Consider the following 26,313-nt stretch of genomic DNA (forward strand, 5'->3'; position numbering starts at 1 on the left):
TGCAGTAATGTCAGGAAGAATGAGGAGAGGTTGTATTCGTATATATGGTGGTTTAATTCCAGCTCAATATGGGTTTTACAGGTTAATACTTCCCTCGTAAAGCACAACACAGCTACCTGCTAATACGCTAGCTTCAACCTAACATCCGGTCCGTCCTCCTATATCTCCCTCCGGGGGAAACAAGTAACCACACCCCCAGCTAGACAGAGCCACACATAATAGCTTATTATACCTGTGAACGGTCGGCTCTGGTGTGGGGGGCCAGGCGATTGTCGTTGAGCGACAGACGATCGCATCACCAGGCGACGTCGGTCGCTCGCCATGTGCGGACCACTCTATTGATCGGTCGGGGAGGGGATCTGTGGGAAATGGCGTGAACCGCTGTACGTGTTACGTTGTCCCAGTGAAACTCCTCGCTGGCAGGTGAAAAGAAGCGGCTGGCGACTCCACATGTATCGGAGGAGGCATGTGATAGTTTACACCAGGGGTCAGCAACCTTTTTGACATGGAGTGCCTGTTTGAAATATAGTTGTAACTAGTGTGCCTCAACAATATTCCATGCATCGTACATTTTTTTTCTCATCAGGTCTTTTTAATGATAATTTTTACATTATTACATCATTATTGTTATTGTTATTATTAACAATATTATTATGATGGTTGTATCAACCCTAAATCTGAGTTGGGGGGGGAATGCAATGCAGACAAACAGCTGCATACAGTGCGACCATTTCCCTCACATTTGCCCATTCATTTTTGGACACATCACACACCATCGGTGTGTGTACTGTACGTGTGCTGTCATAGCTCCACCTACAGGCCTAATGGAGAACACCAGGAGAACACCAGGATGTGAATGGAGGGTGAATGTGAGGTATATTGTGTAAATAAGTTTTGATTGATCGCAAGACTACACTGAGAAAAAAAAATAATAATAAGTTACCAGAACTTAAAAAGATTGAGTTCAGTTACTGTGCATTAAGGTTTTCAGTTTTCAACCCATAATAAGTTAACAGAAAAATAAGTACACAACCACATTATTTCAACCTAATAAAACTATGTTTATTGTCATTGTTTTAAGAACACAAGTTGACTTGGTAATACTCACATTTTGAGTAAAAAAAAATGGCTTTTAACATGTGCAATGTTCAATGAAATAGAAAAATAAATAATAAAATGTGTTGATTAATCCCACTGGTCACAATGGTGACCGTAATAATGTTTTTGTTATAAGGCTCTGCAAATGTTACTGAATGATGTAGCAATGTATTTCCAGCTAAATTGAAATAATAAACAAATAAAGGGTCTTGGGAATAGCACTGCACAAGACCAAATCAGACTACAAAGAGTGACACGTTCAGCCGAACGCACAATTGGAGGGGGGCTCCCCACCCTCCAGAACATTTACTACAAGCGTTGCAAGGGCAAGGCTAAGAGAATCATCAAAGACTCCAGTCACCCGAACAACTGCCTCTTTGAACTGCTGCCGTCAGGCAAGCGATACAGGAGTCTCAAGGCGAGCACAGAAAGACTCAGAAGAAGCTTCTATCCCCAGGCCATCAGGCTGCTAAACGAACAATGAATGAACACTACACAACAACAACCACCAAACGCACATAGCACACACATCCACACGCACACACTCACTTTAAACAAACACACTGTAGCACCCACTCCACACACTTATAGCACACACCCACTTTAAACAAACACACTGTAGCACCCACTCCCCACACTTTATATTTATGGATGAAGGATTGCACTACAACTCGTACACCTTACTGTAAATTGTACCTAAAATTGTACCTCATCCCACTTCTGCTTTGCACTAGATAGTACTGTACATTAGTACACTGCATAGTATTGTGTATTGTATATTATATGGTAACTCAGAACATTGTACATATGTCTATACCGAACACTGTGACCTCATTTTCTTCTTCTAAATTCATGCTATATTATGTTATTATGTTATTTGATACTATCTTGTCTAGCACAGTCTCTGGAGCGTAACAGTAAGAAGCATTTTGTATGAAAGTATTCTGTACTTCTGTATGACAACTATTAAAGAACTTGAACTCAATTAAATATGTGGTAGTAAAAAGAACCTGTGGGAGGATTTCAACAAGATAAATGCGACAACAGTGCAAAATATTTCACTATAAAAAAAAATATATATATATATATATATATGTATATATATTAGAGGTTGGCATAGATTAATTTTTTTAATCTAGATTAATCTATCTGCAATCCTGGATTTAATCTAGATTAAAATGTCTCAAAAAAAAAGCAAAAAAAAAAAAAATGCCGAAGGCATTCAAAATATGTGTGTTCTACCCAAATAATGACCAGAAGTAAGTCCTTACTTTTTCTTTCCTCCTTATGTTTCTCAGGCCAGGTGGCCCATTACACCATGAGCCCATCTCCCGTTTCCAAAATGCATTACAGACTGTTTGAAAAAGCTGTTTTGCTATGATAATTGGTAATGAAATATCAAAATAATGTTCAATAAGATGTACTTGTGTTTAATAAGTTTAAATTTTTTAGATGAATGCGTTAATTATATTATCGCACGATACTAGTATAGCGTTAACGCAGCACGTTAACGCCGTTAACGGCCCAGCTCTAATATATATATATTTTTTTTTACTGCTGCCCCCTGTGCCTATGAAAATGCCCCTGCGTGCCTATGCAGGCACGCGTGCCTAGGGTTGCCTACCCCTGGTTTACACCCTCCCCAGACCAAGAGTAGGGAAGCATGTGGTAGTCTACACCCTCCCCAGACCAACAGTAGGACAGCATGTGATAGTCTACACCAGTGGTCGGCAAATTGGCCCGCCAGCAATAATACCTGGCCCATCAGATTATTTTGAGAAAATTATAAAAAGATAAATATATAATAATCAGACCGACTAGGCTAGGCTATATATTAACTCTCTCTCTCTCTCTCTCTCTCTCTCTCTCTCTCTCTCTCTCTCTCTCTCTCTCTCTCTCTCTCTCTCTCTCTCTCTCTCTCTCTCTCTCTCTCTCTCTCTCTCTCTCGCTCTCTCTTGCTCTCTCTTGCTCTCTCTCGCTCTCTCTCGCTCTCTCGTTCCCTCTCTCTCTCTCTGCCCCCCTCTCTCCCTGCCTCTCTCTCAGGTTAAGGGCACTACGTCAGAACGTGGGACGGCTGCTCATCGCTCACGTCCCGGCCCTGGATCTGGCCCAGGATCTGGCCCAAGTGAACTACGAGTGCAACGTCATTGACGAGATCTTAGAGCAGGTCCTTGATAACGAGGAGTCCACAGGGGGGGCTAGATGAGAGGAGTTGCCCGGTGATGACACAGATGAATTCAATACGTTGAGCAAGGCACTAACGCAGGTTTAGGGGTTCGATACCCTGCGTGTCTCAGTGGGTAGTGCCAGACACTAACACTTCTATTCCCTTGCTAGCTCTGTGGATAGTACTTGGTACTGCCATGTTTAAGGATTCCACCCAGACTGAAAATGTGACGTATGCAATGAAGGTATTTTAAGGCACTTTTGATGGAAAGTGATGAAAATATTCCTCCTATACAAGAATCCTTTACTTTCAACAGATGTTCCACGTGTTAGCCCCTTATGCTGAGGGGACATTTTAACAGATGTTCCACGTGTTAGCCCCTTATGCTGAGGGAACATTTTAACAGATGTTCTACTGCTACCTTGTATTTATATGTAATTTATAAAGATCTTTATACACGGTGAAAGATTAACTTTACATTTTCTTTTAATTAAAATTTATTTTTTACATTTGTACATAATAGTCCTTTTTTATTTCATGTTGATATATAAATGCAGCAAAACAGAAGCTACTTTACACTGTAAACTCTACACATGTTTTATCACTTAAAAACATTTTACATTGTATATTTAAAAACAATTAGTTTGGTTTGGTTTTACCACCAAACATCTTTAAAAGAAACAACTGTAAATGTCTTAGCAGCATCTCTACACCTAACCCCCTCATGTCTTCCCACTAGTTACACTTTGAAGATTACACAATCCTGTTAAAACTAAAGAGATTCACTCTGGAAAATGTGTGCAAAGATCACTAGATTTATCAATTTATTATACAAGTTTCAAACAATATTAGCAGTAAGTATTTCCTGGATGACTGTGGTGAATTGGAACTGCAATAGAGAACAGGATAGGTCTGCGGGATTAGTCAGTATTATTCAGAAAAGTTATATAATGAATTGTTACTTCCTATTGAATCAGTACTTAGTCTAGTACCTGAATCCGTATGGGTCGTGATAAAGAGGCTTAGTCTAGTACCTGAATCAGTATGGGTCGTGAAGAAGAGGCTTAGTCTAGTACCTGAATCAGTAATATGGGTCGTGAAGAAGAGGCTTAGTCTAGTACCTGAATCAGTATGGGTAGTGATGAAGAGGCTGGACTGTAGTGATGAAGAGGCTGGACTGTAGTGAAGAAGAGGCTGGACTGTAGTGATGAAGAGGCTGGACTTTAGTGAAGAAGAGGCAGGACTGTAGTGAAGAAGAGGCTGGACTGTAGTGATGAAGAGGCTTGACTGTAGTGAAGAAGAGGCTGTACTGTAGTGATGAAGAGGCTGTACTGTAGTGAAGAAGAGGCTGTACTGTAGTAAAGAAGAGGCTGTGTACTGTAGTGATGAAGATGCTGTACTGTAGTGATGAAGAGGCTGGACTGTAGTGAAGAAGAGGCTGGACTGTAGTGATGAAGAGGCTGGACTATAGTGATGAAGAGGCTGGACTGTAGTGTGTCCCTCAACCATGGATTGTCTGGAGTTCGGTAATGGTAGCTACCTTCCTCTCTGTTTCCTGGTCAAAACAAGGGTATAACATCCCAAGCACCTGCATCAGAAGAGTTCAGGGTCTAACAACCCAAGCACCCTGGATCAGAAGAGTTCCGGGTCTAACAACCCAAGCACCCTGGATCAGAAGAGTTCCGGGTCTAACAACCTAAGCACCCTGCATCAGAAGAGTTTAGGGTCTAACAACCCAAGCACCTGCATCAGAAGAGTTCAGGGTATAATTCACAGCCAGGCGTGCAGCACAGAGGGCAATAGTGTTGGTAAATCACAGCTAATACAGTATTATTAACCTGTTAACAACATACCTAAGTAAATGGAAGATTTCTCCACTTCTACAAGGTAGGTCCATTTGCATGTTCTTGGTATCTAGGGACATCTATGGACCTCAGTGAATGTATTCCCAGTGTCAGAAATATTGTGTCTGTTACTAGGCTTGAGTAAATTGTGATGAAACAAAGGAGAATATAGATTATGATTTTTCTTTGCATCTTTAACAGTGAATAACACCATGCTAAAAATGACCAGACATGAAAAATTGCCACTGAACTCGTTCAGCACCTTCTTGAGATCATGTGTACAAAGAATCTAAGCAAATGAATAAAGGGAAGATGATTAAACATAATGTTTTGTAGATACAGTACTGAATTCTGCCATCCGTACACATGCTATTTGAAATATTATTATAGAATACCAGGCCTATAAATGACCTTATTATAGCCAACTTGCACATCTATGGATCGGGCCAAATCTCTTCTTTCAAATGGCGGAGTTCAATTTGGATTTAGTATCTCCAGGCGTGCATGAAGAACCGTTTTTCGAATTTTCAACGCTCATTGAGAGCTCTGGATGCCCTCTCCTCATATGACTACAACTGGCGACGGCCACTAATTCAAAATGGCGGGTATTCGCTAAATTATTTAATATAGTGCTGTCTGTCCAGAGAGTTTACTATAGTGCTGTCTGTCCATCCAGATAGATTGTGTGATTTGCTTTGAGCATCACAAACCTGCGATTCATTCAGCTCCCATTGTAGGCAGATATCTCCAGAACTCTGCAGATCACACTGGATAATTAGTTCTCAGCAACGATGAGCAATTACCAGACCCCTCCTTTGTTCCAGACCAAACTAATTTGTGCAGTTTACTAATTTTTTTATTTTTATTTTTTTTATAAACTTTGTCTAATGTCCACCTTTAGCTTCCTGGTTCCCCTTCCCCTGGTTGTGTGCGTATCTGGGGTTATGGTGTTGCAGAATAAACCTGTCTACAAGGTCATGACTTCTTCCTCACATGGTTGGGGTCACTTCACTCTCAATTCAATCAGTCCAAAATATGAATATAACTTACTTTATTTGCTAAGGATACAGCATATGTACCGGTACTCGAGTACAAATAGATTGGAAGAGACATCCTTCCCATGGCAAAAGTGTGATTTTAAAAACACTGTCTCCTGAATTTGTTACTGAATTGAAAATGAATTGACCCCAACCCAGAAGCCCCTCCCCCTCTATGCATCAGAGAGGCCAATAATTCAGAAGCGTGTTACTGTAATGATGTAAACACTTTCATTACCTCTTCATCCTCAGTGGTGTCTGTCTAGGTGGGTCTTCCAAACAAAATACCACAAAATGCTATTTCAGTTTTCAAGGGGGCGTTGATTCTCATTGCCTGTTTTTTCACGATGACAAAAGATTGTCTTTTTTTTGTACAGTATGCAATTTTGTATGTATGATGAGTGTTCGATGAAAATATATTTTATTATACATCTTGTCTGTTTTTATTCTTTGAGAAGTAGAGATTCAGAATGCATTGCTAGAATTTAATGAGGAACGTTTTATTTTTCCATGACTTTGTTTATTTGGTTTTTGCCCGAAAACCAAGTGATGCTGAAATTATTATAAATGTTTTAAATCAAGCAATAATCGACCACTGTATAGATGTATATGCCACACGCTCTTACAAAGTGGATTCATGGAATGGTCATGTGATTATGTAGGACACTACTTTTATTTCGGTGCCTTTCGACAGAGTTGTAAGTTAGTGAGTTGATTTAATATTTTGTGCACATCTATGTAGCCACATGCGATTGGGTTTTGATTGATTGATTGAAAACTTTATTAACAGATTGCAGAATGGGTACAATACAGTACAGCTCAATACACACAATTGTTAAGGGGATGCAGACCAGAGATAGACTTTCGTCTTGTTTACATCAGGGTCCCCCATTTTCAATTCATCAGGACATATATGACATACATGACATACAGATAGACAGTACTGCTACATTTATGACATACCAGATTTGCAAATACAGTACTGTTTGTGATACAAAGTCCATAAAAGAGTATATACATTTGACGTAAAAACTACATTGGGGGAGGTTGGGTAGGTGGGTGGGGGCTGTACATTGGAGGTGGTTCGGTGGGGGGGGGGACACTGTACAACTGTACAAGCAAAACTACATTGGAATATTGACAACCATACTTGGGTCATTTACTGTACATTGGAGGGGGTTGGGTTAGGACAGGGGTCAGCAACCTTTACTATCAAAAGAGCCACTTTTCCCCCGTCCCACAAAATAAAATGCTCAGGGAGCCGCACAACCTATTTACCCTTAAAATGAAGATAACACAGTGTATTTAAGCATTACATCACGCGCAGGAGTGGTTTGTGAACAATAAACCATGCCTAGGGGTGGTCGTTAGACCCCCCTAGGCATGGTTTATTGTTCACAAATCACGACTGCAAGTGGTGTAAAGCTTTTATACAACTGCCAGATTCATCCAACCTTATTTCTATACAATAAACACACATTAATCGAAGATTTATTGAAAAAACCATCCGCCAGAAAAAGTAGTTCCCACAACTACAAAAAAGACAAGTTGCCTCCATGTGGAAGCAGCTTGAAGTGCATCCAACCAAACTAACACATCCAACTGTGTATTATTGGAATGATTGAGAGAAGTTGCCTCATGTGGAAGCAGCTTGAAGTGCATCCAACCAACTAACACATCCAACTGTGTATTATTGGAATGATTGATTGAAAATGTTATTACCAGATGCAGAATGGGTACAATACAGTACGGCTCAATACACACAATTGTTAAGGGAATGCAGACCTACTTTCCATAGAACTTCATTCTTAGATGCTTCTATATAAAGTAGGTAAAACAAATTAAAAAGTCTTCTTTGCCCTATAGGAAAAAAACGTTTTCTTCGCCCTATTCTTTTTTTTTTTTTTTTTTAAACCTACTGTAGAGGGCCTAAACTTAACCAGTTGGAAACCAAGCGTACAGTAATAAAATTAGCAATCAATCAATCAATCAACTCAATAGGCCATGCTCACTTAGAACAGCGCAGCACCCAGCTCTCTGACTATCCCCCGCGTTGCAGGCAGAGTGTGTGTGTGCGTGCGTGTGTGTGTGTATGTGTGTGGGGGGGGGGGTGTGTGGCGGTGGGTGGAGACTAGAGCGAGCGCTGACAGTCGAAAGGAAAAATAAATTGAAAAAAAATCGCAAATTAATCCATCAATCAATCCGCGATTTTTCTTTTGTTACAGAATGATTCAAGACCCATCAATTACATCATCCAACATTGTTTAAACGACTAAGACATTCGCTGTGACAGAATCGCTTGATATTTAGTCGTTTAGTCGCCATCAACATATCCATTTGTAAAGATTATTGGCCACCTTCTTGTGATCCGGCGGAGTGATGTGATGTGGGTCGGTTGTGGGCGGGTCCTGGGCCAGCAGCGTGGAATTGTTGCCAATAAAGACGTGTAAAATGACTGTTTCAGCCAATCAGAATCGAGAAATTTGCATGCCGTTGTATAAAACGTTTTATATATCCCCAAGCATACCCCACATTTAGCATAAAACGCCTGACAATTGCATACCCAAAGTAATTAGCGATTTATTATACTTTATACTTATAGCACACAGTTTGTTGCATTAATGGGATTATAAAGCAACAATTGAAAAATTTTGACTTTTTAATTGCTGTTTTTACCTGTTATAACAAAGGAAAACCTCAAACTCTTATGAAGAGGAGAAAAAATACTGGCTGTGTAGACCTATTTTTTTTATAAAACACAGAAGAGGAGACAAAACACTGGTATCTGTAGACCTACTTTGAAATAAAACCCTGAACTATGCAGCTCTATTAGAGTCATTCCCTTATTTGTGGAAAATCTATAAAATAAAAAGTTAATTTTTCGTTGTTCACAAATTTCGCACCACATATCAGGCATACATGTAAGCCTTTTGTTGACTAAATATCTTAGTTGATGAAATATTTTTTCATTTCACTGTCACAGTATGACATCGATCTCCAAAAAAAAAAAAAAAAACTTTTTTGGGCCAGGGAGCCGCAGCTGATTGGCTAAAGAGCCGCATGCGGCCTCGAGGCTGCATGTTGCCGACCCCTGCCGGTAGGACATTTACATGGGCCAGTTTCGAATTGCAGTTTCCCGTAGGTGTTCTTTGAGAGTGTTTTTGAAAGTGGGTAGTGATTCACATTCCTTTACAGCTTTGGGTAGGGCAGTGGTTCTCAAACTGTTTACACCAAGTACCACCTGAGAACGTAGCTGGCTCTCCAAGTACCACCATATGACCGGCGTTAAAATACAGTCTATTCAGCTATGCACAGTTCACGCAGGAGGCAAATGTATTCCTAATACCATTATTTATTGTCAACTTTTGTCAGACACAGCCACAATGTACAAAGGGATAGCACTAGAACTAGCAAACGCTTCCACACAACTCATACAATTCAAGGGGCATTGAGAACATAATAACTAACATTCTCACATAGCAAGTGAGAAAATTAAGAACAACTGTATTTCAGCAAATTTACTTAATTCTCTCTATCTCTCTCTCTCACACAGCAAGCAATTGTCCGTCATTCTCTCACACACGCACACAATTATTTTGTTACAAAAACTTAATTTCCTGCATTCTGGTGCAGGAATTTTTGAATTTTTACCCTTTAAATGCCAGTGTTTGTGATGGGCATCACAAATTATTGTAAAAAAGAAAAGAAAACACATATTCAATACATTTTTGAATGTTTACCCTTTAAATGCCAGTTTGTGTGATGGCATCACAAATTATTGTTAAAAAAACACAAAAAAGTAAAATATTTTCAATATATCAAATGCAAAGTACATTTTTCTGGGGGGGATTATTACAGGCTAGGCATGTGTCAATGATTAGCAGCAACACAGATTTTGATGGATTTTTTGTAATGTCAGATTTAACACCAACTCTTTTCAGAAAAGTGGGAGTACTTCATTTTTTATCTGACATTACAAAAAATAAATGGTTATGATCAGGGCTGAAGTTGAATTAAAGATTTATGACTGTTTAGACTGCATTACTCTCTGTCACAGTGATCTCCTGGTTGTTCCCCACTTAGGTTATCTAACTATCGCGCCGCCGCAACCAGAAACACTGGCCTGGCCTGCTTCTAAGTTCAGTGGCCTAATTTTTTTAATTTTTTTTTGTGCTTTTTTGGAAATGTTTTCAAGTACCACCAGCAGTACCACCAAGTACCACTAGTGGTACGCGTACCACAGTTTGAGAACCACTGGGGTAGGGCGTTCCACATTGATGTGGCATAATTGCGAAACGTGTTTAGTCCCTTGTTTGAGCCGAATCTGGGTTTAACATGATTTGTGGAGCTCCCTCTGGTGTTGTGATCGTGGTATTCACTGACCTTTGGGAAGTATTTTGACATGTACATGGGTACCTTGGTCGTGTAGTGTATCTTGTAGACCAGGCCCATTGCAAGTTGCTGTACTCTGTCGTCTACTCTAAGCCATCCTAGGTTGTCAAAGTGGGCAGGGGTGAGGTGGGTTCTAGGAGTAAGGTCAAGCAGTAGTCTGACCAGTTTGTTTTGAGATGTTTGTCATTTTGTTTTTAGCGCCTTTGAGGTGCGAGGTGCAAGCACAGTCGTAGTACCCTTGTATGAGTGCTCCTGCCAGAGTCTTCAGGGTATTCTTGTTTACCAGAGAGGAGATCCGGTACAAGAATCTAGTTTGTTGGTTGACTTTTTTTATTACATTGGATGCCATTTTGTCACAGGAAAGATTAGCCTCTAGGATGGAGCCCAGGTAGGTAATTTCATCTTTCCTTGTGACAATATTGTCACGCACTGTAACTGAGAAGCCGTCGGTCTTGCTGAGTTTGTTATTTGAGCCGAAGAGAATGGACTCTGTTTTGCCCATGTGTAATGATAGTTTGTTATCAGCAAGCCATATGCAGATTTTGCCTAGTTCCGAGCTGAGGGTTTTTTCAACCTGTAACTTGTTCTTGTCAGAGACCAGCAGGGCTGAGTCGTCTGTGAACAAGAACAAGTTGCAGTCACAAGCTGACGACATGTCATTTGCACTTTTGACTACGCCACCAGCTAAAGGGAAACTCTTCAGAATCTTGGGCTATCCCCGTGTAATTCATCAAATGAATGACAGAAACGGATTAAAGTAAGAAAAGTTCCAACATTTATTGAACAAGAGCAATGCATGTAATTCTTTTTTGTTTTGTTTTTTTATCCACTTTTTCTCCCCATTTTTCTATTTTTTCTCCCATCCCAATTTCGTATTTCCAATTCTTCCCTCCCCTGTCTTGAACGTTGCTAGCCTATGCCTCCCACTGGTCGGCTGTAGTGAGGATATAGAAGCCTTGCATCACGTGTCCCCTCCGGTACACAAGGAGGCAGCCTGTCGCATCTTTTCACCACAGCAGCTCGAACTCTCAGTGGCGAGGAGTAACGTGTGGGAGGCTCAAGCTGCCCCTGATACTTCCTGTAGGAGTCGCTGTCCACAACGTCCAATCCCCACCCACCGGCTTTCCCACCCTCTAACACTGCCAATTGTGTTAGTATGATGGCCGGCCAAGCCGGTAGCAACGGCGAGAGCTGGGCTCGATACCAGCATCTCCTGCGTTAGTGGCGAGCGCCTTGCCCACTGCGCCACTCAGCCGCCCAGCAATGCATGTAATTCATTAGTTAATCACCATTTCACTCAAACGGCTTGTCCCTGGCTGTAGTGGTTAGTTAACTGGAGCTGTCAGAGTACGGCTTGTCCCTGTAGTGTTTAGTTAACTGGACCTGTCAGAGTACGGCTTGTCCCTGTAGTGTTTAGTTAACTGGACCTGTCAGAGTACGGCTTGTCCCTGTAGTGGTTAGTTAACTGGACCTGTCAGAGTACGGCTTGTCCCTGTAGTGGTTAGTTAACTGGACCTGTCAGAGTACGGCTTGTCCCTGTAGTGGTTAGTTAACTGGACCTGTGGAAGAGTATGGTTTGTCTCTGTAGTGGTAAGTTAACCGCTTGAGCCCAAGCCCTATTTTCTGAAAATCCACCTAAAATACATACCTAAATAAATGGAAGATTGCTCCACTTCTACAAGGTCCATTTGCATTGGTATCTAGGAACATCTATGGACCTCATGTAATGTATTCCCAGTGTCAGAAATATTGTGTATAGGCTTGCTTAAATTGTGATGAAACAAAGGAGAATATGAATTAGGAATTTTCTTTGCATCTTTGACAGTGAATAACATCATGCTAAAAATGACCAGACATGAAAAACTGCCACAGAGCTTATTCAGTACCTTCTTTAGAGTACGTGTACAAAAGATCTAAGGAAATGAATAATAGGAAGATGATTAAACAGAAGGTTTTGTAGATATAGAATATGAGGCCTATAAATTACCTTATTATAGCCAACTTGCACATCTATGGATCGGGCCAAATCTCTTTCAAATGGCAGAGTTCTGTCCTCAAGGCAGACTGTGATGGTTCTTTGCAGCATGTGTGCAGTGCAGCACATGCAGGGGTGCGTTGCTCATGGGACGGGTTTGCAGGAATGTAACACATTAATTTTCATTCACACGTTTTGTGTGAATGCATCTGAGAACGTATTTGAACACACCTGACGACCTGCGCTATTGTTATGCAAAGTAGCCAGGTGGGTATACTTAGCGAGTTGGTGTAACGTATTTGAACACACCTGACGACCGGCGCTATTGTTATGCAAAGTAGCCAGGTGGGTATACTTAGCGAGTTGGTGTATCAGTCGAGTGCAGCGCATGCAACAATAGCGCAGGTCGTCAGGTGTGTTAAAATACGTTCTCAGATACATTCACACAAAACGTGTGAATGAAAATTAATGTGTTACATTCCATTTGTAGAGGCAATTAGCCACAGCCACTTCACTACACTGTCCATCGTGACTGTGGATAGACACGCGGTACCTCCGTTACACGTACGCGAGGGAACATTTATGCGCGGGAGTGCATGCGGGAGTGCATGCACACGCCCGGGAGTGCGCGTGCACGTGGCATCATTAACACTTTGAGTGCCAGCGACGAGAATTCTTGTTAGTTCATGCCAACCGTTGAGTGCCAACCGACGAGAAGTCTCGTTTGTAATCGTTATTTTATTTTATTATCGATTTCCATTCATTTTTCATCTATCTAGCCTCACGTTACCAGTGGGGATCTGTCTGAGCTCGAACAGGGAAAATACCGCCCCCTATCATCTCTCCGGATGGTATTGCACCCCATTGGATTGGACTGAATGAAATGGATGGGGAAAAAAGAGTCCGGATTCCACATTTTACTTGTCAGGCATGTAATCCGAGCCTATTGCAGTCATCGCCCACCATCAGAACAGCGTGGAATATGTCTTTCGACAACCCAGCATTGGATCAATAAACGCGATCGATATTTGGAATTCATCTGTTGTTACCATTTCCAGTTGAAGTCGTCTTTGCGGACCCCTAGGTTTTTGTAGTAAGCTACTATGTGTTCAACCCCATAATGCCCTGAGTGGGAGGGTAGTTTGTTTACCAGTGTTGTGGCTATGTTTGTGAAGAAAATGTTTAAGTAATTGGTTACATCCAGCTTGTCTGTGATTAGCGTGTTGTCCGTCTTTATGTTTATGTTTGAGAATCTGGTTTTAAGTTTTTTACTGCAGCCTAGTTGATTATTGAGTAATTTCCAAAGTTCACATGGTTTATTTTTGTTTTCCTCAGTTTTTTCATTGATGAAATACTTTTTTGCAGTTTTGATCATGGAGTTTTTGTCGTTTCTTTGTCTGTTTCTTTCCAGTTTGAGTTCAGTCACGTGGGCTTGGAGTTCACTGCTCGTGCTTTTTGTAAGCTTTGACTGACTTTTACGAAACTCAGAGCATTTTTTGTCTCTGGTTTTCATAGCAGCCAATATTTCGGAGTGCATCCATGGCTCGCTGATAACAAACTATCATTACACATGGGCAAAACAGAGTCCATTCTCTTCGGTTCAAATAACAAACTCAGCAAGACCGACGGCTTCTCAGTTACAGCGGGTGACAATATTATCTACCTGGGTTCCATCCTAGAGGCAAATCTTTCCTGTGACAAAATGGCAACTTGCAATGGGCTTGGTCTACAAGATACACTACATGACCAAGGTACCCATGTACATGTCAAAATACTTCCCAAAGGTCAGTGAATACCACAATCACAACACCAGAGGGAGCTCCACAAATCATGTTAAACCCAGATTCGGCTCAAACAAGGGACTAAACACGTTTCGCAATTATGCCACATCAATGTGGAATGCCCTACCCAAAGCTGTAAAGGAATGTGAATCACTACCCACTTTCAAAAACACTCTCAAAAAACACCTACGGGAGACTGCAATTCGAAACTGGCCCCTGTAAAGTCCTAACACAACCCCCCCCCCAATGTACAGTAAATTACCAAGTATGGTCTTGTCAATATTCCAATGTACAGTTTTGCTTATTCAGTTGTACAGTGTCCCCCACCCACCCCTCCTACCCAACCCCCCCCCCCCCCACCCACCCAACCACCTCCAATGTACAGTGTCCCCCACCACCCCCCCCCACTTACCCAACCTCCTCCAATGTACAGTTTCTACGTCAAATGTATATACTCTCTTTTCTGGACTTTTTTCGTATCACAAACAGTACTGTATTTGCAAATCTGGTATGTCATAAATGTATAGATGTAGCAGTACTGTCTATCTGTATGTCATGTATGTCATATATGTTATGATGAATTGAAAATGGGGGACCCTGATGTAAACAAGACGAAGGTCTTTCTCTGGTCTGCATCCCCTTAACAATTGTATGTATTGAGCTGTACTGTACTGTACCCATTCTGCAATCTGTTAATAAAGTTTTCAATCAATTCAATCAATCAATCAGCGTGATTTTTTACCCTGGTGGTTCTTAGGGGGGCCATGTCGTTTAGTGTTGTTGAAAATTTGGTTTTGAAACCAAGCCATGTTTCTTCAACCAGTGTACCATTGAGCTCATCTGACCAGTCCAGACTCTCCAGTTCAAGGTTAAAGGCCTCGCTAGAGTAGGTTTTGAGGTCTCTAGATGTGACTGTTTTGTGACAACCGGCCTTTTGTTTTAGCTTTTTGCGGGTACAGAATATCATATAATGATCACTTAACCCGCATGCTATAACCCCTTTATTGGAGATCTTGGACTTGTCAGAGGTCAGGATGAGGGCAATGGTAGTCTGAGTTGATTCACATACGTGTGGGTTGGGTGATCAGCTGGCTGAGGCTGTGCAGATCACAAAACCTATTGAAGGATTTGAAGACGGGTGCATCTTTTTGTTGCATATCCGTGTTACAATCCCCGATTCCCCAATAAGAATCTTTTCAGCATCCTCAGCTCCAGCTAAGCACACATCCAGAGTATCACATTCATTCATTTTCTCCCCCCCCCCATGATTTCAGAATACCGGAAGTATTGCGGTAGGGACGCACCTCGCGCCTCCCCGTAATGTTTTCATCCAATAGCCGTAGCTTCCTACACCGGAAGTTTTGAGCGAAGTGTACGCGGGAAATCCAGTGCAGTTTTCATCTGTTCAGTGCAGGATCACTTCCAGAATTTTCAACTAACACCAACGAGAATAACAGGTATGGTTTTCATTCATTTATATTGTGAGCAAGTATCGTTCGCTGACGTTGTATATTACCGCAGCATCTGCTGTCCTATCCATTCGCTAATCGGGACGCCAGAACTCCTAGCTAACTAACTGGAGCCCGGGCTCCAACTCGTAGCTAACGTTACCAGTTAGCTAGGTTAGCTACTAAAAAACTATGAATGAGTCGAGCTATTCGCCAAATAGTTAACTTTAAGTTCAGCCATGGCCATTGTTGTGTTGTTGGACGCTTGACGTATCTGTACCCGTATACTGTCAGCAGCACGTCAGTGTGTTTACTAAATAACCTAGTTTAGTTAATTGTCATCGATTAGCTAATCATTTACTTAAAATGATATAGCTAACCTTGTATTTGTGTTATTTCCATAGAAGCGAGTGTCAGAATGAAGGTGGTAACGTGTGAGATCGCATGGCACAACAAAGAGCCAGTCTACAGTCTGGACTTCCAGCACAGCTCTGAGGGACGGACCCACCGGCTGGCTACAGCTGGAGTAGACACCACCGTCAGGGTGAGGCACCCAGGGCTGCAACATAAATACACATTGATTGATTGATTGAAAAGTTTATTAACAGATTGCAGAATGGGTACAGTACAGTACAGCTCAATACATACAATTGTTAAGGGGATGCAGACCAGAGAAAGACTTTCGTCTTGTTTACACTGTACATTGGAATACTGACAAAGCCATACTTGGTAATTTACTGTACAACTGGGTTAAGACATTTGTAGGGGCCAGTTTCGAATTGCAGTCTCCCGTAGGTGTTCTTTGAGAGTGTTTTTGAAAGTGGGTAGTGATTCACATTCCTTTACAGCTTTGGGTAGGGCGTTCCACATTGATGTGGCATAATTGCGAAACGTGTTTAGTCCCTTGTTTGAGCCGAATCTGGGTTTAACATGATTTGTGGAGCTCCCTCTGGTGTTGTGATCGACCGTGGTATTCACTGACCTTTGGGAAGTATTTTGACATGTACATGGGTACCTTGGTCGCGTAGTGTATCTTGTAGACCAGGCCCATTGCAAGTTGCTGTACTCTGTCGTCTACTCTAAGCCATCCTAGGTTGTGAAAGTGGGCCGGGGTGAGGTGGGTTCTAGGAGTCAGGTCAAGCAGTAGTCTGACTAGCTTGTTTTGAGATGTTTGTAATTTGTTTTTTAGTGCCTTTGAGGTGCTTTGGTACCATGAGGTGCAAGCATAGTCGTAGTACCCTTGAATGAGTGCTCCTGCCAGAGTCTTCAGGGTATTCTTGTTTACCAGAGAGGAGATCCGGTACAAGAATCGAGTTTGTTGGTAAAGATTAGCCTCTAGGATGGAACCTAGGTAGGTAATTTCATCTTTCCTTGTGACAATATTGTCACCCACTGTAACCGAGAAGCCGTCGGTCTTGCTGAGTTTGTTATTTGAACCGAAGAGTATGGACTCTGTTTTGCCCATGTGTAATGATAGTTTGTTGTCGGCGAGCCATATGCAGATTTTGCCTAGTTCCGAGCTGAGGGCTTTTTCAACCTGTAACTTGTTCTTGTCAGAGACCAGCAGGGCTGAGTCGTCCGCAAACAGGAACAAGTTGCAGTCACAAGCTGACGACATGTCATTTACATAAATTAGGAATAGTAGCGGTCCTAGTATGCTTCCTTGTGGAACACCACAGCTCACTGTGAGGGGGGGGGATAGGGTACCGTTTACCTCCACCATCTGTTCTCTCCCCTCCAGGTAGGATTGTATCCAGCTCACTGATAAACTATCAAAACCTATTGCTTTTAGCTTGTCAATCAGAATGGTGTGATTGACAGTGTTCACATCTAGCCAAGTTCAAGTTTTGTTTTATTTGTCACATATGAAGTACATGTACATTACAGTGAAATGCTTGGTTATGTATGACCCCCCCCCTAAGATTGTGCTTCATACAGTCAAAAAAAGATAAAACCAGATTAAAAAGATTCATTAAGATTATTATTTGATTGATTGTCGGTAAATTGCGTTGCCACAATCGGAGATAGGTCTGTCGTTTTTCAAGATTAGAGGGTCAAGGTTAGTTTTTTTAAGTAGTGCTAATGACGGCTGATTTGAAGGCCAAGGGCACCACGCCAGTAGACAAAGGTGTTCAAGATATTGAGTAGGGCAGGGCCTAGAGTTGGGAAGAGTTTTTTGATAAGAGTTGCTGGAAGAGGGTCAAACAAACAGGTTGAGGGTTTAGCCGCACCAACCAGTTTAGAGAGGGCACTAAGTGAGACGTTTTCAAGGCAGCATAGCGTATGGCTGGATTCAAAGTCAGGGGCAGAGCCCATCAGAGGTTGGGAGGGACTCTGATTGTTGAGTAAGCCAATAATTTCATCTCCTATGACTGATACATTTTCTTGGTAAATAATTTAATGAATTTGTTAGCCGAGAACACATGCTTTAGCGCAGTTGGTTGTTTCTGAGTACGTTTAGCAACTGTCAAACAGAAACTTTGAGTTTTTGTTTTCGTTGATGAGCCTGAAAAAATATGAGGTTTTGGCAAGTAAGTAAGAATTAAGTAAGTATTTATAAAGCACCTTTCATACATGTCATGTAGCTCAAAGTGCTGTACACAAACATAGGCATATATAACGATAAAAGCAATAAAGTCACAGTGATCAGTTAAGATCAATGTTTAAAAAATATTATTTTTTTAAGAAAAAAATAACGTAAAAATGAAAACAGTCAAGAAAGTTTGGGAGAACAGGTCCGCACAAACACAGTAGCAACCGGAAGTAGGAAATGCACTAAACCAATGCATGTGTACAGTAGGTAGCAACGTTAGCTCTCATAACGTTAGCCAGTTAGGAAGTAGGAAATGCACTAAACCAATGCACTTGTACTTGTTTAGCAGCAACTGGAAGTAGGAAGTGCACTAAACCAATATCTAGTAGGTAGCAATGTTAGCTCTCATAACGTTAGCCAGTTAGGAAGTAGGAAATGCACTAAAACAATGCACTTGTACTTGTTTAGCAGCAACTGGAAGTAGGAAGTGCACTAAACCAATATCTAGTAGGTAGCAACGTTAGCTCTCATAACGTTAGCCAGTTAGGAAGTAGGAAATGCATTAAACCAATGCACTTGTACTTGTTTAGCAGCAACCGGAAGTAGGAAGTGCACTAAACCAATGCACTTGTACAGTAGGTAGCAACGTTAGCTCTCATAACGTCAGCCAGCGAGCAGCTCCGGGTACAGCAGGTAGCAACGTTAGCTCTCATAACGTTAGCCAGTTAGCAGCTCCGGGTACTAAAAATAAAGCATCACATTAATAAGACAACAGTAATAAAAGTACGGCAATAGGCAAAGTACAGTAAAATAACATTTCAGTAAAAGATCAATACATAAAAAATAAAAACATAATAATAAAAACATTTCAATAAGATACTCGCTTTCCCTAACCTAAGGCATGGTACACTATTTGTAAGCTAGATTGTATAGGTACGTTTTAAATTTTCCTTTAAAAATGTGTATGGAGCTGGCGTTCCTGATGTGTGGAGCTGGCGTTCCAAGTGAGAGTGCCTTGTAATTATATAAACTATCATTCCAGGCAAGGTGGTACACTTCGAGTTTGGTCGAACGCCATTTATGTTCAAGTTTGCGGCATGTTTTTTTAAAGGTGCGAGTTTCCTCCGTAAACCAGGGAGTTTGTTTTTGCGGAGCACGTTTTAGGCTTAAGGGGAGCGACAATGTCGAGCGTGCTACGAAGGGCGGCGTTAAGTTTATCTGTGAAGAGATCAAGGGGGCCAGAGGAAGGGAGAGAGGGTGTTTGCCGCATTTAACAACAGTGGAGGCGTTAATATCAAATCAAATCAAATTTATTTGAAGGGCGGCTAGGTGGTGCAGTGGGCAAGGCGCTCGCCACCAACGCAGGAGATGCTGGGTTCAAGCCCAGCTCTCTGCGTTGCTACCAGCTTGGCTGGTCGTTCATACTAATACAATTGGCAGTATTAGGGGGTGGGAAGCTGGTGGGTGGGGATCGGACGTTGTGGACAGCGACTCCTACAGGTCGGTTGGTGCGCCTGCGCAGTAGAATCAGGGAGCGACGAGGGCGGCGTGTCCCTCCCACGCAGACCCTCGCCGTTGAGAGATCGCGCTGTGCAGGTGAAAAGATGCGACGGCTGCCTCCTCGAGTACCGGAGGGGACACGTGATGCAAGGCTTCGTCCACATTGCAGCCGGCTTGTGGGAGGCATGGCTTAACAGCGTTCGAGACAGGGGGGGGGGGGGGGGGTAGAATTGGACAATACGAAATCGGGGATGGGAGAAAAAGTAGATAAAAAAGAAAATAATTTATTTATAAGGCCCGACACACATTAATGTCCCCATGGGCCGTACACGTCTTCTTTAAACAAGTCAGGAAGAAACATCACAATAAGTAAAGAACAAAACAAGAACACCATAAGGTCCAAATTTTTTTAAATAAATGCTAAATAAATGCAACACTCCCAGACATACCCCACGGAAAAACTCACTAAAACCTAGCAATAGGAAAATATGCACCACAGGCAATGTGGAGGAGAGAAATCTTAGAAGGGCCATTCAAGGGGGGATCTCCCTTCTTAGATGTCGGTGATAGTAGTGTTGCAGTAAAAACAGGCGAACAGTTGGTAGGCATGCACTCATGTGTGTAGTGAAAAATTAAAGATAGAGCTGATAGCGATAGCAACTGAACATTTTGAAAGATTAAAGATAGAGCTGATAGCGGATCTATTTGAGGCACAGGGGCGGCGCAAAGAGGGTCGCGTCCTCCCGGTCTTCATCACGGGACGTCGTCGTCCAACACTCCGGTCATCACTCCGAGACAGGGAGACAGCTCATGTAGGATTCTGCACTGTCTGGGCGAGGAACTGTCAAATCTATTTTAAATTTGATGAGGTAGTGGTCTGAGAGAGCAGGAACATAAGGAGAAACAGTCAAATCTGACACAGTGAGACCACAGGCTAGGACTAAGTCAAGGGTGTTCCCACCACAGTGAGTGGGTTGGTGAATGATTTGAGTGAGACCAACAGAGTCAATGATTTCAGTAAAAGCCTTGTTTAGGGGATCTAGAGTTTTGTTGGAATGAATGTTAAAATCACCAACAATTAATGTTATCTGAGCGCGTAAAGTAACAAGCTCAGAGATGAAAGTGGAAAACTCATCTAGGAAGAGGGAGTAAGGACCTGGGGGGCGATAAAGGACAGCCATTACAAAGGATGCAGTGGGGTTCGAAATCTGGGCGCCAGGGTGGCGCACCACGTACAGCGCTGCGGTGCAACGCGGCCGTCCTGGGTTCGACTCCCGGACCCGGCGACCTTTGCCGAATGTCTTCCCCCTCTATCTCCCATTAATACTACCTCTCTCTCTCTGCCGGACTGCCCGGAGAAAAACAATAAAAAATATCTACCAAAAACATAAAAAAAAAAAAGAAATCAGACAGTCACACTTTCTGTTAGGGGGAGAGGGATGCATCAGAAGCACCTCAAAAGAGGAAAACTTACAGTTTGCATCGGATATAAAGTTGTGCTTAGAGTCGTAAAATTAGAGCAACTCCGCCTCCTTTTTTGGAGGTGCGTGCGATATGAGAGCTGCTAAAACTAGGGGGTGAAGCCTCGTTTAAGGGCAAAAAGTCATTAGGTTTAAGCCATGTCTCAGTGAGGGCCAATAAGTCAAGACTATGGTCTGTTATCAGTTCATTTACCAGAAGAGCTTTGGTTGGCAGAGAGCGAATGTTGATAAGGCCAACCTTCAAGCACTCTGTATATATATTTTTTTTATTTTTTATTATCTTTTTCCCCCTCCTCTTTTTCCGATTTTTCTCCCATCCCACTGTTAGTCGTTATGCCAATTCCCAACTCCCTTCCTGGTTGTTGCGCACCCCCCCTACTGTTGGTCCGAGAGGCCGGAGACTATCACATGCTATCCTCCGACACATGCGCAGCCAGCCGGCAGCCAGCCTGGCAGCTCAGATTCTCACTGGGAGAGTGTAACGTGTGGAAGGTCACACTACCTCCCTCCAGATCCTTCCTTCGCTGAGCAGGCGCCCCGACCGAACTGTAGGAGTATTTTTCTGTTTACAACGCCCAGGACCCACCCATCAGCTTTCCCACCCTCTAATACTGCCAATTGTATTAGTACGGACGACCAGCCAAACTGAAAACAATGTGGAGAGCTGGATTCGAACCCAGCGTCTCCAGCATTGGTGGTGAGTGCCTTGCCCACTGCACCACCTAGCCGCCCAGCACTCTGTATATTTAACCAGAGTGATTTTCAGCCATGCGGGTAGGCTTAATCGCAATTAAGTTGGCACGGTTTATCGCACAAGTAACGAGATATTCTATATATATATATATACCGGGTTAGGCCTAACAAAATTAATAGTTGGTTTCAGGTTGGTTGTCAGTTTGGCCATGGGTAGGTAGGGAATTTATTTTATTTTTTTTTTTTATTTTATTCTTTCCCACGGCGACTATGGATAGGGAATTTCTTTATTTAATTAAAATGTTCACAACAACATGGATGCATGTACTCTGCCAGCATGTTTAATATCCATAATACTAAATGTTTGACTAAGATTTCTATGAAACTTTATAAAAAAAAAAAAAAAAAATTTTTTTTTTTTTTTTTTTTATATAATTTTTTCTAAAAACTCATAAAATATATTGGGTCGCACCTAAATCGGCAGGGTCGGTCGGCAACCTGAAACCAACTATTAATTTTGTTAGGCCTTAGGGATAGAGATGGAAAGAGAGGAGTGGGGAGCCTGGTGGGGGAGGGACCCAGCATGGTTAGGAAAGGTATAGGATTGGCAGGCTCCATCGGTTTAGCATGACTAGCAGGCTCGTTACGATACTCCTTTGCGACCTGAAAGAATGAATGAATGAAAACTTTATTTAACAGATTGCAGAATGGGTACAATACAGTACGGCTCAATATGTACCTCAATATGTACCTCAGATATTTTCATCCTACAATCTCATGTTACACAGTGTCAGGTTACATAGTGTCAGGTTACAGTGTCAGGTTACACGGGTCCTGTCAGGTTACAGTGTTGGGTTACACAGGTCCTGCTCACAACAGATTGAACAGAACGATAAGATTAAGGTTGAAAAATAGGCTAAGGGGCCTTTTTTAATGACCCGGCTGTATCTTGATGCTGTGACAGCTGTGGCGAGTGGAGATGGGTCCTGATGGGAAGGCTGTGGTGGAGTTCCTGTCCAACCTCGCCAGACACACCAAAGCTGTCAACGTGGTGCGTTTCTGTCCCAACGGAGAGCTGCTGGCCTCAGGGGGAGACGGTAGGCCACACACCCCATACACCCTAACCCCATACACCTTAACCCTAACCCCATACACCTTAACCCTAACCCCATACACCTCTCCTACACCCTAACCCCATACACCCTAACGGTACCCCATACACCCTAACCCAGGGGTCAGCAACCTTTACTATCAAAAGAGCCACTTTCCCCCCTCCCACAAAATAAAATGCTCAGGGAGCCGCACAACCTATTTACCCTTAACCCTTTAATCGCCAAGGATGCCGTAACACGTCATTCTCCGCCATGCGTAATCTGCCAATGACGCCGTAACACGTTATTGAGATCAATATTTCAAAAATCTGTGATGGCAATCATATTTCACCCGCGGAGTCTTGAGATCCCCTGTTGATCTCCTCTCAACTCTCCAACGGTTCAAGAGCGCCATCTGGTGGCCGATCGGCGGATCGCCCAAACAGCAAACCGGAAACGGAAACTGGTGCTCATCCATATTCGGTCCGGCCACTCGCTATCGTTCGCGGGACTCGAGCTCGACACAATGGATAGCGATCCGTTGCCAATAACTCGATAAACAACATGATTTGGACGTATATACTATTATACAACCTGGAAATGGATCGCATATTTCAACATCCCATAATGGCAATCTTTTTGCTCCACGCTCATCGCCCAACGGCCCGAGGAGACTGGGGTAAGTTTCAGGGTTTATTATTACCGTGTTCGATACAAACTGCTCTGATGATCATATCACCCACACTACATGAATCATCTAACGTTGGCCACGGAATTATAAACGACCCCCCCCATCCGGTCAACATCAGATGATGAGTAGTAACTTCTAGAAGCACGTACATTTGAAATTTTTTATCTGGCGCCGATCGCTATCAAACTGTATTTGATCATCAATATAATGCATTTAGGGCTATAAATCACGTTCTGCAGAATGCTGCAGAAAACGATAAAAACATATTTATACTTTAGACCGTATTTTAGTATGAATATGTGAATGAAAAAGTAGAACGTTGCTACATCCTAAACGATAGATAATAGACGTTGAATGGGCCATAGTAATGTCAATTTAGCAATACAATTTAAAAAGTTATAGCCCTGCAAAGAAGGGGAACTTCTCCATAGACAAATAGAGCTGGCAGAGGATGGTATAAGGATGTACATAAGCGGGCGGCTACGTGGCGTAGTGGGCAAGGCGCTCGCCACGAATGCGGAGACGCTGGCCTCGCCTGTTCGAGCCCAGCGCTCCACATTGCTTTCAGTTTAGCTGGTCGTTCATACTAATACACATTGGCCGTATTAGGGGGTGGGAAACTGATGGGTGGGGATCGGGCGTTGTGGACAGCGACTCTTACAGGTCGGTTGGTGCGCCTGCGCAGTAGAATCAGGAAGTGTCGGGGGCAGCGTGAGCCTCCCACGCGTTACTCCTCGCCACTGAGAGATCGAGCTGCGCAGGTGAAAAGATGCGACTGCTGTTACCTCAAGTACCGGAGGGGACTTGTGCTATGTATGACTTAGTCCACATTGCAGCCGGCTTGTGGGAGGCAAGAAACAGCGTTCGTGACAGGGGAGGGTTGAATTGGATGATACGAAATTGGGATGGGAGAAAATATAGAAAATGGGAGAAAAAGTGGATAAAAAAAAGGATGTACATAAGCGTGGCAGAGAAAGGGTTCAAATGAAGATAACAGTGTATAACGTTTTATATATCCCCAAGCATACCCCACATTTAGCATAAAACGCCTGACAATTGCATACCCAAAGTAATTTGCGATTTATTATACTTTATACTTATAGCACACAGTTTGTTGCATTAATGGAATTATAAAGCAACAAAAAGAGAAATTTTTACTTTTTATTGCTGTTTTTACCTGTTATAACAAAGGGAAACCTCAAACTCTTATGAAGAGGAGAAAAAATACTTGCTGTGTAGACCTATTTTTAAATAAAACACATAAGAGGAGACAAAACACTGGTGTCTGTAGACCGACTTTGAAATAAACCCTGAACTATTCAGGTATATTTTGAGTCCTTCCCTTATTTGTGGAACATTTATAAAATAAAAAGTAGTCTACTTTGAAAAAAGACTACCATGTGTAGACCTACTTTGAAATAAAACACAGAAAAGGATAAAAAACACTGGCATCTGTAGACTTACTTTGAAATAAAACCCTGAACTATGCAGCTCTATTTGAGTCCTTCCCTTATTTGTGTAAAATCTATAAAATAAAAAGTAAATTTTTCGTTGTTCGCAAATTTCGCACCACATATCAGGCATACAGGTAAGCCTGCATCGTTAGTCGTGAAAGCAAATTACCGTAATTTTCGGACTATAAGCCGCGCCTTTTTCCCCCATTTTTCGACCCTGCGGCTTATATAACGGTGCGGCTTATATGTGACTCGACGTAACCAAACCCGAAAATGTAAAAATTGAAATATTGCTTTTTTGACTGCATTGAAATGTTATTTATCTGTTCCCTTATTTGCTAAACTTAATACAACTTGTAAATGAGTTAATTCTTGTTATTTGTCCGACAGTATTGTGTCCCAATGCTAATTACATATGGTAATTAAACATTAAAACACCTGCGGCTTATAGTCCAGTGCGGCTTATATATGTACACATCATTCAATTTAGCTGCTGCGGCTTATATTCAGGTGCGGCTTATAGTGCGAAAATTACGGTAATCTGTCCACGCTGAATTAAACCCTCGTTTTCTCAGACTTTCCTTTTTTGGATTTATCCATGGGTAGCTTACTGGGGGGTCGGAAACTCAAGATTAGCCACTTGCAGACGGCAGGGAGAGGCGCAGGGTGTGACGTACTGTATATTTTAGTTGATGAAATATTTTTGTTGACTAAATATTTTAGTTGATGAAATATTTTTTTCATTTCAGTGTCACAGTATGACATCGATCTCCAAAATAAGAGATGGCCAGGGAGCCGCAGCTGATTGGCTAAAGAGCCGCATGCGGCTCCGGAGCTGCAGGTTGCCGACCCCTGCCCTAACCCCATACACCTCTCCTACACCCTAACCTAGGGCTGGGCGATATGGCCAAAAACGTTATCGCGATAAAATTATAAAATTATTTTCATATAACTCGATATCGATAATTATCGTCGATATAATGTCTGTCAAGTTTAATTAACTTCTTATGCCTGGCGCCGATGGACGGGCTATTAATAGACTTGTTTTTCTGCTGCGAATGTCTCGAGTTGATGTCGTCATCAGTCCGTGCACGTTAGCAGTTAGCCAGAGCGAGCAGTGTATCCCAC

At 42.3% G+C, this 26,313-nt stretch overlaps 2 protein-coding genes across 3 annotated transcripts in view; both read left to right on the forward strand.

The window, feature by feature from the left end:
• Positions 1-3,774, forward strand: part of morc3a (MORC family CW-type zinc finger 3a) — a 150,441-nt gene extending 146,667 nt beyond the window's left edge. The window contains exon 19 of the mRNA XM_084320456.1: positions 3,142-3,774. Within this exon, the coding sequence (XP_084176582.1) occupies positions 3,142-3,304 (163 nt within the window). The 3' untranslated portion in view covers positions 3,305-3,774. The remainder of the gene's footprint in view (positions 1-3,141) is intronic.
• Positions 3,775-15,662: 11,888 nt separating this feature from the next.
• Positions 15,663-26,313, forward strand: part of chaf1b (chromatin assembly factor 1, subunit B) — a 109,963-nt gene continuing 99,312 nt past the window's right edge. For both annotated transcript variants that reach the window (XM_084319780.1, XM_084319781.1), the window contains exons 1-3: positions 15,663-15,751; positions 16,147-16,286; positions 22,914-23,046. In XM_084319780.1, the coding sequence (XP_084175906.1) occupies positions 16,161-16,286; positions 22,914-23,046 (259 nt within the window). In that variant the 5' untranslated portion in view covers positions 15,663-15,751; positions 16,147-16,160. The remainder of the gene's footprint in view (positions 15,752-16,146; positions 16,287-22,913; positions 23,047-26,313) is intronic.

This window comes from Notolepis coatsorum (assembly GCF_963971535.1).
Source record: "Notolepis coatsorum genome assembly, chromosome: 8".
Lineage (NCBI taxonomy): Eukaryota > Metazoa > Chordata > Actinopteri > Aulopiformes > Paralepididae > Notolepis > Notolepis coatsorum.